Source organism: Siniperca chuatsi, linkage group LG2 (assembly GCF_020085105.1).
Source record: "Siniperca chuatsi isolate FFG_IHB_CAS linkage group LG2, ASM2008510v1, whole genome shotgun sequence".
Taxonomy (NCBI): Eukaryota; Metazoa; Chordata; class Actinopteri; order Centrarchiformes; family Sinipercidae; genus Siniperca; species Siniperca chuatsi.
The window spans coordinates 17,951,595-17,965,532 of record NC_058043.1 but is presented as its reverse complement, the minus strand read 5'-3'; the positions used below and the strand labels follow the sequence as shown (position 1 = coordinate 17,965,532).

The 13,938-nt window shown below is 40.3% G+C and overlaps 2 protein-coding genes across 4 annotated transcripts in view; both read left to right on the top strand.

Moving 5' to 3' along the window:
* LOC122888659 (potassium voltage-gated channel subfamily B member 1-like) overlaps nucleotides 1-8,277 on the top strand; it is a 38,634-nt gene extending 30,357 nt beyond the window's left edge. For 2 of the 3 annotated variants that reach the window (XM_044223362.1, XM_044223372.1), the window contains one exon: nucleotides 1,948-8,277. In XM_044223362.1, the coding sequence (XP_044079297.1) occupies nucleotides 1,948-3,801 (1,854 nt within the window). In that variant the 3' untranslated portion in view covers nucleotides 3,802-8,277. Of the gene's footprint in view, nucleotides 1-935; nucleotides 1,367-1,947 lie in introns of those variants that run through there. The other variant, XM_044223381.1, reaches the window with a different exon arrangement.
* Nucleotides 8,278-9,556: 1,279 nt separating this feature from the next.
* On the top strand, nucleotides 9,557-13,739 carry LOC122888671 (retinol dehydrogenase 10-B-like). Its single transcript, XM_044223395.1, has 5 exons — nucleotides 9,557-11,416; nucleotides 12,766-12,864; nucleotides 12,979-13,124; nucleotides 13,206-13,337; nucleotides 13,506-13,739. The coding sequence occupies exons 1-5, from the start codon at nucleotides 10,751-10,753 to the stop codon at nucleotides 13,624-13,626; spliced, it is 1,164 nt and encodes a 387-aa protein (XP_044079330.1). The 5' UTR covers nucleotides 9,557-10,750; the 3' UTR covers nucleotides 13,627-13,739.
* The last annotated feature ends 199 nt before the right edge of the window (nucleotides 13,740-13,938 follow it).

Here is a 13,938-nt window from a genome sequence, read left to right as displayed (position 1 = left end):
CTCTCTCCTCAAAGGCCAAGGTAGATGTACAAGTAGTCACCCGTCAAGATTAATTAAAGCTTATAGCCACTGATTGGTGCCAAGGAATAATCCTGCTCACCACTGGCCTGGGCCACAGCCTCTACAATGACCTTGTGTTGGATTTCACACTGACTCTGGGACAGGAATAATAGGTGTGGCACACTTACACACCCACAACTGTGCAGGCCTCTTAATCCCCAGCACTATGACCAAACCCTATTGTACTCAGCAGATTATATCATTAGTAGGTGGCTCAATGCTTCAGAGGTCTCCAGTAGTCTGTCAGGCAGGCTCACTGACTATGCATGGTGTGCTTTGTAAATACATTGAGGTTTTCTTGTAGCCTTGGGCATTGAAGGATTAAAGTAGACTGAACAGAAATGGAGAGAGACAGTGAAGAACAAGTGTGGCAGGGGTTTTTAAAAACGTATCTATACAATCTCAAACTGTCTCTCTCATCTCCCTCCTTCACTGTCTCTCTCTCTGTAATGCATCTATCAAGACTTGAAGAAGAAAAAAACACATCCACCACAGAGATCACATTAGCTCTGACCCTATTTCTTTTGAAATGCTGACATGACATTTCATGAATACTTCGGAGAAAGTAGCCAGAAAGTTAAATAGGCCGTGAATTAATATCATCAGAAAATGCCATCACTAGATGGGATATTTTACTCAGTTCTGAAACGCAATTTACTTTAAATGGAACCGCCTGTCATGGTTTGAATGTTATTTCCTATTTTATTTTGAAAGACTCTCCTTCCCTCATGTGTCTGGTAGTTTTGCTTCCTGTCTTTGTTTGCTTTTCCCTCCAGTTTTGATTGTTTGCTTCACCCTGATTAGTCTCACCTGTGTCTCTTTGTCGCCCTTCACCTGAATGTATTTAGTCTGTGTGCTTCCCTTGTCTTAACATTGTCTCTGTGTTAAGCATCCTGGCCTTTGTTTCCCCGGTGTATTGTATGGGGCCAATCCCTTGTTGCTTGCTTGACAAAACACAACACTGCACCAGTTTGATACGTTGAAATGTTGTTTCTTACAGGACTGATATTCTTCTGACATTGTTAAAGTACTATTTCACTTTGGAGTGTTTTAACTTTTAGCATGTAGTTCAGGGGCAATTAGCTGCAGACTTTAGCTCCATTGGTCATCCACAGTCACATTCAACCTTTAACATACATTTCAACATTGCAAATTGCTAAGAGGCTAAATTACTCCCTCAAACATGACCTGTGATGCATGCTGTAGAAATACTCTGTGGATCTACTTTTTTTTGTTTGCTGTGAGTGTAATTGTGATCATTTTCAAAATGAAAGCTTCAAGTGTGATGTCAATTACAGGTTTCAAGGTAATGAAAAGGACAAACACAAAACAGATGGCTTCATTGAATTATTGCATATTCAGTGCAGTCTTTTAATTTTTAAGTCTTTTAATTGTTTCAGTTTAGGCAATGATCACCATTGCAGTGATGTACCGATGATCACATGTTTGCAGCTTGTTTCACAAAGATTAAGAGTGGACTGAACAGACAATTTGGCTGATGGGAATGTCAGTAGTTTACAGGTTTTTGGTCATAAACCAAAGTATTGGACAAATTAAAATTCTGACCTGATGAGGGTACTAGAGGAAAAGTCAGAGGATCACCAAAGTTACCACCAATAGTTGTTGAGCCATTTCACGTCAATCCATAAATACTAACCTCATGGTGGCACTGAAGGAAAAGTCATCCTCTGTAGACCTTGAATGTCTGTACAAAATTTCATGAAAATCCATCCAATAATTGAGATATTTCAGTCTGGACCTATTTCAGTGGTGGACTGAGCGACATTACTATCCCTAGAAAATGGCACAAGATGGTGCAGCACTGGGGGTATATTTCTTAGTGTTCTTCATTATATTTTCACTGTTGTTTCTTTCTGTGTTTTCCAGATCCTGGCAATTATCTCCATCCTCTTCATTGTGTTGTCTACCATTGCCTTGTCGCTGAACACCCTTCCAGAGCTGCAGGACACAGATGAGTTTGGCCAGTCCTCAGACAACCCACAACTGGCCCATGTGGAAGCTGTGTGTATTGCCTGGTTTACCATGGAGTACCTGCTTCGCTTCCTCTCCTCCCCCAACAAGTGGAAGTTCTTTAAGGGTCCTCTGAATATTATCGACCTGCTGGCCATCCTGCCCTACTACGTTACCATCTTCCTGACAGAATCCAACAAGAGTGTGCTGCAATTTCAGAATGTCCGTCGAGTGGTTCAGATTTTCCGGATCATGCGTATCCTGCGTATTCTGAAGCTGGCTCGTCACTCCACAGGTCTTCAGTCTCTGGGCTTCACTCTTAGGAGGAGCTATAATGAGCTGGGCCTGCTCATCCTTTTCTTGGCCATGGGCATCATGATATTCTCCAGTCTGGTCTTCTTTGCAGAAAAGGATGAAGAGGACACTAAGTTCAAAAGCATCCCAGCTTCCTTCTGGTGGGCTACCATTACAATGACAACAGTAGGCTATGGAGATATCTACCCAAAAACTCTACTGGGAAAGATAGTTGGAGGTTTGTGCTGCATCGCCGGAGTACTGGTGATAGCCCTGCCTATCCCCATCATTGTGAATAACTTCTCTGAGTTCTACAAAGAGCAAAAGAGGCAGGAGAAAGCCATCAAAAGAAGGGAGGCTCTGGAGAGGGCTAAGCGAAATGGTAGCATTGTCTCTATGAACATCAAAGATGCATTTGGCCGCAGTGTAGAGCTCATGGATGTAATGGTGGAAAATACTGATGAAAAGAAGGAGAAGGTGCACGATAATCATGTGTTTCCTAGTCAGCTGAAAGGGACACCCAAACTCAAGTCACAGATGAGCCCTAGCAGCCCCACCAAGACCCTCAAATCAATCCACCAAGAGCAGGCCAAGCCCTCTAGCAGCCCTCAGGATCTCAGCGCACAGAAACTGGAGGAGATGTACAACAAGATGACCAAGACCCAGTCACAATCCAACCTCAACAGCAAGGAAAAAGGGCCGCTGTCCAAAGCAGTCAGGCAGACAGCTGAATTTGAGATGGAAAACATCCCTGCTGAAGCTATCTCAAGCACAGTAGAGGCAGTTACAGACATGAGGAGCATGTCCAGCCTTGACAGCTTCATCAGCTGCGCCACTGACTTTCCCGAGAGTTCTCGCTATTCCCACAGCCCTGTCAGCAACATACCAGGAAGGGTCAGCACCAACCCCAGCCTGGAGCCCACCATGGAGAATGAGCATGAAGGATCCCAGGGCACCACTACACCCCTGATAGGACAAGCCACCAAGCCAGGCCTGTATTCTGACAACCCCAGGGGTCTGCACTTCAACAAGCCACTCAAAAGCCACTCACTCAAGGTCAACTTCAGAGGTGGGGAGGATTCAGGGACAGGGGCCCTCTCAGACAGCTCGTCAGTCCAGAGTCCTGAGGTGTCTGTCTACACAACTGCCAGCAGCAGGACACCCAGCAAGACCCCAGAGAATTTACTGCCCGGCATCTTCATGTTCCACGATGCATCCATCAATAAATTCATTGATGCAGACACAGATGAAGAGGAGCACCTGCATGATGGTACAGGCACCAACCCATCCCAAAGACTCATGGAAAAAGCCAGCCCCAAGTCTGGCCATCACTCCAGCATCCAGCAAGGGTCCAACCACATGGAGGATCTGCAGAGGAAGCTGGGGAACAGCACACTGCAGCTGGAAGGGCAGGAGAACCATGTGGCTCAGGAACTACAGCCACTTCAGGGAGAGAAGAGTCACTCTAATGCTTAAAGTTAGACCACAGAGGAAACATACAGGACAGGAGGAAGTGAAAAAGGGAAATAAGAAGCACAGTGAACTAAGCAAAACTGAACTTCCCAAAAATATGAAAGACACTGAAAACATTTGCAGGAACATTTGATGAATTACAATACAATACAAAATGCTTCTCCAATGAAAATACAATAGTTGTGGACAATGGGAAAGACATTTGTCTTTTGCTGTCAAACTTTTTCCTACCAAGGACTCCTGAATAAATAAATTTAGCAAAAGACTCTGATCTAAGAGGTTTTAAAAATAGCAAGGAACACCCGTCTGATAATTTTTACTATTTATACATTTGTTTTAGCCCGGATTATCATCTAATAATTACAGCCTGGTTGTAAGAGTACAGAATATCATTTTTATAAGCAAAAACCTATTTTTCTGACATCCCAGGATACCACTTTAAAGCCACTATAGCAAAAGCTGTCCAATCAGTAGCAAACCAGAGGGCATTGAATCATGGCACTGCAAACTGGGAAACTCATTCAAAAGTTCAAATAGCTACGTTGTAGGGTGAAGGTGGGTACTTACATTTTTCTTAAAGCTATGGTTATACAGTGCATAATTATGGCATTACAAAGGCAACCGTGTGTTGGGGAAATGTATAGTTTGCTTCCTTTAAATTCCTTCCTCAAAACTGGCCTTAGTCACCCATGTTTTATGTTTGTGTTTGTATGAGTGAGAAAGAGAGACAGATAGACAACACATACATATTATAAGTGTGTGTAATGATTATCTTTCATGTACAGTATATATTTATTGTTATGTAGCGTTGTTGGTCTCTTGTCTTAAGTGTGAACTTGAGGAGAATCAAGTGTTTCAGCCTGTTTCTGTTCAACAGGAGTTTAGTGTCTTGCTTGTCGGGATTTTTTATTTTATTTTTTTTAACTGCACAGAATACATTTCGACAACACAGAGAGACACTGTGAAGCTGCATCCATCGATTTCCTTCTTGTTTCCATTGTGCCCGACTGCTGGCAAGAGAGAGCACCTTGATAATTATTTTTTTAAGAACACAGAAAAAAAACCTCTTTATTCTTGTTTGTTTACTTATTTTGATTGTTTCTAAATGTCTCTGTGTGTCCCTCAGATTGGTGTAATCAGAGTTAATTTTGAATCTGGGGAAAATCAAAAAAGTCTTGTGTCATTTCAAAACTTTCTCAAAGGTGTTTCGGAGGAGTCATCATTCCTATTGTAGCTGATAATCTGAACTTCATATAAAATGACTTATGAGCATCACTATAACTAGAAAGACAGCACTGAAAATCATAGAGATTTTCTATGTTGAACCTCCAGTTTTGTAGGAGTGTGAATATTGTATAAGTATAACTACAAAAGTAGAATATTACAAAAAACACATTTATTGTACAAGGTAAAGAATCAAAAATAATTTATATTTTTAAGATATTTTCTAAAAGAATGGACTCTTAGACAAATATATAGTGCTAATCTCATAGTTTTGCATTTCGATAAATACGTAGTGCATTATTTTGATGGAGTTGCATTTATTAGACGATATACTGTAGTAGACACATTTGTATTGTTTGCTACTGTCTACCTGTAAATGTCTGTCCCTCAGACATTGTCCCTCTCTCCTTTGTGCAATGTGAAGAACCAAAGAATTGTTCTTTCTGATAACTCAAACAATTGATGTAAGTTTTACTGTTGTATTTCAAAATGTTAGAAATTGAAGCATTCCTTTTCTGAACAGCAGAATCTGACATATTTCAGGGAGCCATACTTGCTCATTTGGTACAAACATGTAAGCTGGACAATGCACAGATGAGAGGACTGGCCTCTGAAGGAGAAAGCTGTTGACAGGGAATGAAAAGAAAGGAAAGAAGGGAAATTATGAGACAACACAGCACTTTATTTTACATCCGTTTCCAAAGCTAATTTGATTATTTACACACAGTGGATCTTCGCAAGTGGTTCCCCTCCAGAAATCCAAAACATTATGCTCATATGATTTCACATGACATCTCTTACAAACATAAAGCGACCTAGCAGCTACGCACGCACAGCTCGCATGGAGACAGCATGGAGGTACCTTGTGTGTCTGTAGGCCACTTTAGTTCAACCAAATATCCTGCATTCTGCTTTTCTGTATGCACCTGGCTCCAAACATATGACCAATCTGGGTGTTTATCATACATACTGGGTGGTTATCATTACAAGCTCTCATGCTCTTTGTTACATTAATAAAACAAGCATGGTTTCATAACATTATTAACTTTACAACATATCATGCAAGCATGCAGCATGCTTTTTAGTAGTGAATCTTTACGCTTTAAAAAATAGTATTTACTCTGTATGGTTGTTTGCAATCATTAGACATAGTATGTTAGATATTTCCATGCCTTTTCTTTTAACAAATGCCTGCCCCACACACTAAATTTGTCACTGTGCCCTGTCTAATGGAGCCCGAATGACAATTAAACAAACTGTACAGCAAATAAACACACAGAGAACTGGGTCATCATGCTGTCATGACTGATACATTAGATATCCACACCACTCCCTCTAATGTCTTTCCTGTGCACTTACACTTAAATGCACCAAACATTTACATGAAAAAGGCCCAATCCATAAAAACACACAGGTGCAAGACTCACTCAGCAGAGTGAACAACCACTGTTTCCATGGTGATGACTGCATGGCTCACATTTGATGCAAGCAAGCATCCTAATATGTAGAGATGGAGTCCTTAAAGACTCAAGTAACATTCTAAATATACACAGCGTTTACATTCTGTTCATGCATTCATTCAATCATCTCTTTTTCCCTCCTCACCTGTGGCGTCAGGTCTGGAGAAGGATGACGACATGGTGTAAACAAAAAACTGGAGTGTGGGCCTTTCAATCAGACTGTCTCTTTTGAAACATGCACACATCTCTGTGAGACAGAGCATGACCACAGCAACGTACGCCTGAAACTGAGGTGTTGTTGCTACATTGTGTGATGTGTATGTTCACTTCAGCTACCTAATCCTGTGGAGGGAGTGTGAAATGTGAATAGAATAGGAACAAGCGTTGTGTGACAGAGAGAGCTGTGCAGAAGAGCTGTCAGCCTGATTACAACTGACATCCCTAATGATGGCTGTAGCACTCTGCTCCTTCACCTCATGTCCAACTTTAGCCCAAATACCTCTTTAACACAGACAAGATGATCATTCAAAACATTATTTGTGAGCTCTCTCAGCTCTTTTTAGAGAGTAAAGCATCCCCTCAGACAGGACAATTGCCATCATATTCTGTCATTGAGAAACTAAGTTAAGCAGCCAGATTATGCACACAGCACTCGTGTGTTTTTTCTATTACAGAGACCGGCCTTGTGCTTGAGTCTTTTGTGCAGAATGACACTGACATCCAAAAATGGCAGTTGGGTTGAGATATCCTTTTGAGGATGTATTCATTTCTGTGATTCTATAAATATCATCCTGAGCATACAGAGGGAGGGTCCAGGCAAGCAAGAAAGGCTCAGTTACAGCAATGTCTTTAGTCAAATGGTGTTGTGGAGTTTTGAGGAACAAACTTTGTAACAAAAGAGTCTGGCAAATAGGAACTATACAAACAGTCACTGGTGTGCAGCATTTGTTGCAGCCCAGCCCTTAATGCTGCATGTTAATGGGATAAAAATCTCAAACTGACAAATGGTCATATGACTTTCACTGCTCAAGGCATTAGAAACAGAAGAAAAGACTAGATAGATGAAAAGGGAGGGTGTCTTACACAGTGAAGAGTGAAGATTCATTAACATTCAGCACACAACAGTGAGACTCGCAGTAAATACTGACAAATCTTTGGAGTTGAGCCTCTCATTATAGTGGACATCCAAACAAGCCATAGTCTGTTTAAATGGTTGCAACTCTTTCCTGTGTTGGATGAATGTTAACAATGTCCTTATTGCTTTTTATATCTTTTTTTTCTTGTTTTCTGAACTGCACTTTATTGATTTTTCTGTATTAACTCCTCTGCTGTCTAGTGACCATGCAAATAAAAATGTCAACATACAAAAGTACCTATTGGTTAAAACACAATTTCCAAAGCACAACGCATAATGTCAAAAAGTATCAATGTCTTTAAGCACAATATGACACACTAGAGGTTTAAGCCAAATACAGACACGTCATTTAATTTTCAGAATCTTCCCCCATCTTCAGGGAATTAATCACCTCTGTTTAGCTCGCACAAGTCTGTATGCTGCCCTTACTGTGTCTGGGGAAATGTTTGTTTTGTAAAGTTTCATACTTTGTACCAGCTGACTTTGTAGAATAGTATCTTTGTGGTTTCCTGTTGTTCAACGCATGTAGCGCTTTTAAACCTTGAAACACAGAACTTGTAAATATCATCTAAGAAGCTATAGGAAAACGTCTATGATCAGCAATTTTGAAGCAGTTTTCTCCTTTTACTGACTGATGCTTAATAAAAGACAATAATCTGGTGTTTGGTGCTACGAGCCTCACTTTATGAACTGAAATGTGTTTTTATAAAACCACTGAACACATACAGCAAGGAAGAGATACATGGGAGTGAGCAGCCAGATTGTGCAATGACTGAGTTTGTGGTTTCTGGATGGCAGCTGCAGATTTTATACAACAGCACCCTCCAGTGTTGTGTTCTATAGTCAATGAAAAATATATTAAAGTACTCACTCCACACAATGAGTGACATTCATGTTAACGTAAGTAGTTTTAAATTCTTCTTTTTACTAAGTACAATATAAGAGTAAAACAAGATGATCACTTTCTAGATCGGATTAAAAGTTGTCAAATGTAGTTTATAAGGTCTAAGACAGGGTCAAACACTGCAACTGAGTGATGCTTCCACAGGGTGACCAGCAAAATGAGGAATAGTTCAATTTTAGCATCAAATTATTAAATTTTATAGCTGCAACTAAATCATTATTTAATTATCAATTACTCTTTCGAATATTTTTCAGGTTAATCGATTGTTTGGTCTATAAAATGTCAAAAAATACTGAAAAATGCCCATCACAATGTCCCACAGCCCAAGGTGACAACAGTCCAAACCCCAAAGATATTCACTTTACAATGATATAAAACAGAGAGAAGCAGCAAACACATGCTGGGCAAATGTTGGGCATGTGTGCTTGATAAATGACTTAAATGATTAATTAACCATTTTAGCATTATCTAATGTCAACATTTTCCCACAATTTCAGTTCAATGTTGACATTATGGCAAAATGTACAATGTAACAGCTGTTTCCGCCATGAATTTTACGTCTAACCATTATCCTAATTTGTTACACTCTGTCTTACAATAAAACATTTTTAAACTAAGAAAATCTTATTAGATGAGGGTCAGTTATCCATTTTGGGTCCTTGGCATGCAAAGGTTTGTAATCAGCTACAGTCAGTATCAGCTCTTCCAAAGCAGGCTACAGATTCCCATTTGTTAGGTTACATTATGTCATGCTACATCATGACCAGAGTTTTGAAGAGGATTATTTACATCACAGTCAATGCCAGTCACAACTTTAGGCTTTTCACAAGACACAAACACGAGCTTCCACGAGGAACAATCTCTCTGCAGCAAAAACTTAAACATTACCACTAAAGCCTGAGTCACAAATACAGTAAACTTTTTAATACAATCAAAATAGATGTAAAACATAAAAGAGAAAGAATGCTTATCCAAAAATGAGAGTTTATGAAGAATGCTACATATAGGATTTGTGCACACGTGCCAAGCAGTTTATCACCTTAACATTTTACTCAGAGATGGATAATCCGCCTCACATCATGGATCAGGAATAACTTTCTATAACAGATGAAAGGAATGTCTACATAAGAGAGTCATGGATAAATCACTAAAAGTATCATACTTGTGTAAAAGTAGTTTACTGTTATCAATTGTTTCAGGCGTAAAGATCTTACATAAAAGGCAAGGCAAGTTTATTTGTATAGCACATTTCAACAAGGCAATTCAAAGTGCTTTACATAAAACACATAAGCAATATAGGGCAATATAAAAAGACTTAAAAAGAGTAAAATAGAAAATAAAAACAAGATAAAAGTAAAATAAGTAATAAAAGTCAAACATAGCTCAAAGTAAAAGTTACGAGTTCATTTTTTTTTTTACATAACATTATTTATGGTCTTCTCCAGGCAACTGTAAGAACACAAAGGGACAGAGTTCAAATGCGTTTTGAAAGTACAAAAAACTGAAAGAGAAGTTAAACCTCTTCTCAGCTGACTGACCAAAAGCTGTAAATGCATTGCCTAAATCAAACTACTGTCGTACTGTCTGAGAATATTTTGACACAGCAAAATCCTGAGACACGGGAAAAACTAGAGGTGCCGCTACTTTTGACTATGGTCAAAGCCATGGTTCTTAAACTTTTAAAGGATAGGTTCATATTTTTTTTCAGTTCATTTTTCAAGACATTTAATCTATCTTAAAACTACTAGCATGCTCATGTGTACAAGTAAAAGTTATTGATCACTGTAATCATTCCTCCTCTCCATACTGGTTGCGAAGAGATCCCGAAGTCTCCCAAAGTTGAAATACTGTAACTTTGGAAGTCTGACTTGAAAAAATGTGAGCCCATCCTTCAAGCAGAAAAGGCCTCAAAATTAACATGAAAGTGTATGCACCTGAAATGTATGGTTACTTGGGTTCTTGTGTATGAAGCTAAAGCATCAAAAACATATGGCTGTCCAGAAATATCTGGTGGGTTAGTGGGAAGAAGGCAGCTGCAAAATGTTTGTGTCAAGCATTTATCCGAACAGATTCACCAATAACAAGTTTTTGGTAAAATAAAAATATGCAGTTATATGTGGCCTGCTTGGTGATATAAAATATAGTGTTATATGCTGGTTTTGGCTCTGGACCTGAGTGTTCTCTTAATCCCTGCTTCAGTCTCACTCAGCCAATGTTTTTGACAAAGTTATGAATGTGCATGGGTTAGTCAGTCAGCTCCTCGGTCATCAAACAAAAAGCTCCCTTCTATTGGTGGCCAGCATCAGTCGGTGCCCTAATCCGGCACACACGTTATATAAAAATGTCCATCCAATCCCAAACCACACAGAGAAACAACGAAAACTCCAAAGCTTGGCGGTCTGCTTGTGTGGCTCTTTAACTTCTACAGGACTGGACTGGAGCATCATGATTTTTATAGTGGACCTGCTGCTGATGCTCATCGACCTAACCTACTCCATCCTGACTGCCGTCATCCAGACTTTCCTCCGGCCGAGGCTGAAGTGCATTGATGGGGAGCTCTGCCTGATAACAGGGGCCGGGGGCGCGCTGGGTCGGCTGTTCGCCCTGGAGTTTGCCAAAGAGGGAGCGCACCTGGTGCTGTGGGACTGCAACGCGGCTGCCAACGAGCAGACCGCCAAGCTGGCGCGCGAGCTGGGGGTTCAGGTGCACACGTACACAGTGGACCTGTCCAAGCGTCAGAGCATCTATGAGACGGCGGACAGGGTGAGAGCGGAGGTCGGAGAAGTCTCAATATTGGTCAACAACGCAGGCGTGGTGGCCGGACGGAGGCTGCTGGACTGTCCTGACGAGCTTTTGGAGAGGACTCTGCTGGTGAACTGCCACGCGCTTTTTTGGGTGAGACTTTGACGCGCGCACCTTTTACGCACAAACAGTTGAAACTGTAAAACTTTGCTAGACGCAGAGCTAACATCATGTAGGCTACGACATGAATTACGTAACATCTATTCATTACGGTCCTCCCCGCTGGCTCGGGTCGGTATTTGTGCACTGATGTGTGAAGGGATCAGAGCAGCCTGTGCCGCAGCTGAGCTGGTGCATCACAATACAGTACCGTGGCCATGTGACTGTTAAATGTGTCCCAAGTTAACATAAGGTTACATGTAGCTAGGTGGCGGTAACCTCCTCCACTCATCCCCAGAATAAAAAGGAGCCCACGCGAGCCCACCAGTTAAGACAGCATGTGATCCCGCCGTTGATCCTCTTAAAGCCTCAGTCTCATACAACAAAAGGGTAAGCTCGTTAGCACCAAACAACAGACATCAGCAACAGACGTACAGTTGGCGGGCGGTCATTTTTTGCGTTTTGTGTTACTAGTTAGGCTACTTTACAAATTAAGATTTTTGCATACAAAACATATGAAGAGCTTATAAAACATGTTTTGTTACAAATTAAACTCAAAATTAATTGGCAACTATTTTGATAATCGTTTGAGTCATTTTTTAAGCAAAAATGCGAAATGTATTTGCCGCTTTTCCTTCTAATTATTTAAATAATTTAAATCTATTTTTTAATCATTTTGAGGTTTGGACTGTTGGGTGGACAAAACATGCATTGTGAAGGTGTCACTTTGGGCTCTGGGTAATTGTGACGTCATTTCTCACTATTTCTCACTAAGTTTTAAAAATCAATCTATCGTTACTAATCAACAGATTAATAGATAATGAAAATAAACATTAGTTGCAGTCCTATACAAAATAGTTAAATAGTAATAATAATCTAACTATATATTATATAATTGTATAACAGTCACATGGGGCCACTTTTCTACATTGAGTACTTTTAATACCTTAAGCACATCTTCCTGATTATAAGTAACATTTTTTGCCAGGACTTTACTTTTGGTATTAAGGATCTGAATATTTCCTCCACCACTGCTGGGCCCCACTCCCACTCTCTGTGCATGCTGTACTGTATTCTTTCGCTGGCATACTACATGGCCCCAGCTTTGAAATTTAGGAATATGCACTATATGAGCACAGTATTAGCTAATAAATAACAAAGATTTTAAAACAAGATTTTGATACAGGTTTAAGATAATGAAAGCAAACTAATTGACAGTGAGGTGAACCTGGGGCCAAATATACTTCTGTGCAGGTTTAATTAACCCTCAGGGGGTCACTGGTGGGTGAATCAGGCCATCTTCTGTATTTCTATTAAATCATCTTTCTAAACCCACCCAACAGATGACAAAGGCCTTCCTGCCTCAGATGAAAGCAAAGAACCATGGTCACATTGTAACCATTGCCAGTGCTCTTGGGCTATTCAGCACTGCATGTGTAGAGGTAAGACACATGACTTCCTCAACCACAAACCTAACAGACAAATCCGAGAACAAACCATTTATAGAGAACATTTAAATGCTCATAACTCTGCTGGTATTTACTTTCTTCCACCAGGATTACTGTGCCAGTAAATTTGGAGCTGTTGGTTTCCACGAGTCACTGACACACGAGTTGCTAGCAGACAACCAGGATGGCATCAAAACCACTTTAATCTGCCCTTATATTGTAGACACAGGGATGTTTGCAGGCTGTGAAATCAGGTGAGATGCCACCATTCACCTTTTCCTAACTTTTTTTGGTTGTTAGATGCTATATTCTCCACTTTGTTTGATATCTACCAGGAAGGAGCTCCAGAATCTAATTCCACCTCTGGAGCCCCTCTACACTGTACAGCAGTCCATGAAAGCCATTTTAGCCGAACAGCAAATGATCTGCATTCCTCGCCTTATGTACATCCCCTTCCTCACACGAGCGTGAGTATTGATCAGTTTATTTATCAGACATGTACAGTAAAACCTGTTACACCTATAGAGAGAATGCTAAGGCTATTATAGATGAGAGAAACAAATATTTACATAAATGTATTGGGACCAAGACAATAAATTAATGTGGGACTTGTTTTTGTTCCTTCCCTTCTCTAGATTGCTGCCTTGGGATGCAAATGTGGCAACATATCGCTTTATGGGAGGCGACAAATGTATGTTACCCTTCATCAAGAAAGTTGAACTGAAGACCTCCAACGGCCACATCAAATGCTCCTAAGACCTCTGTCAGTCTGTCTTACAACCTTGTTAAATTATGGACCAATGTAGACACCAAAGGCTCATACTGTATACTTAATACATGAATTTGTCATCTGAAGGGAGAGCCCAGTATCTGCACGTGTTGTTTTGTTTTTTTGTTTTTTTAAACACTGGGCTGAAGGTTAACTTTATTCACAGCAATGTTGTACTGCAAACATGTAGGGTCATTTCTGGTTATAAATAACCATAACTGCATCTGAAGGGTAGCCAGGGATCACTTACTAAAAAAGAAATTCTTAAGAAGCATTTTATTAAACTCTACACCGGATGC

Excerpts from the sequence above, each read along its gene's own strand:
- LOC122888671 (XM_044223395.1), top strand. The coding sequence starts at position 10,751 with ATGAATGTGCATGGGTTAGTCAGTCAGCTCCTCGGTCATCAAACAAAA. Across the intron at positions 12,865-12,978 it reads TCAGCACTGCATGTGTAGAG|GATTACTGTGCCAGTAAATT; the intron begins GTAAGACACATG and ends TTCTTCCACCAG. Across the intron at positions 13,338-13,505 it reads ATCCCCTTCCTCACACGAGC|ATTGCTGCCTTGGGATGCAA; the intron begins GTGAGTATTGAT and ends TCCCTTCTCTAG.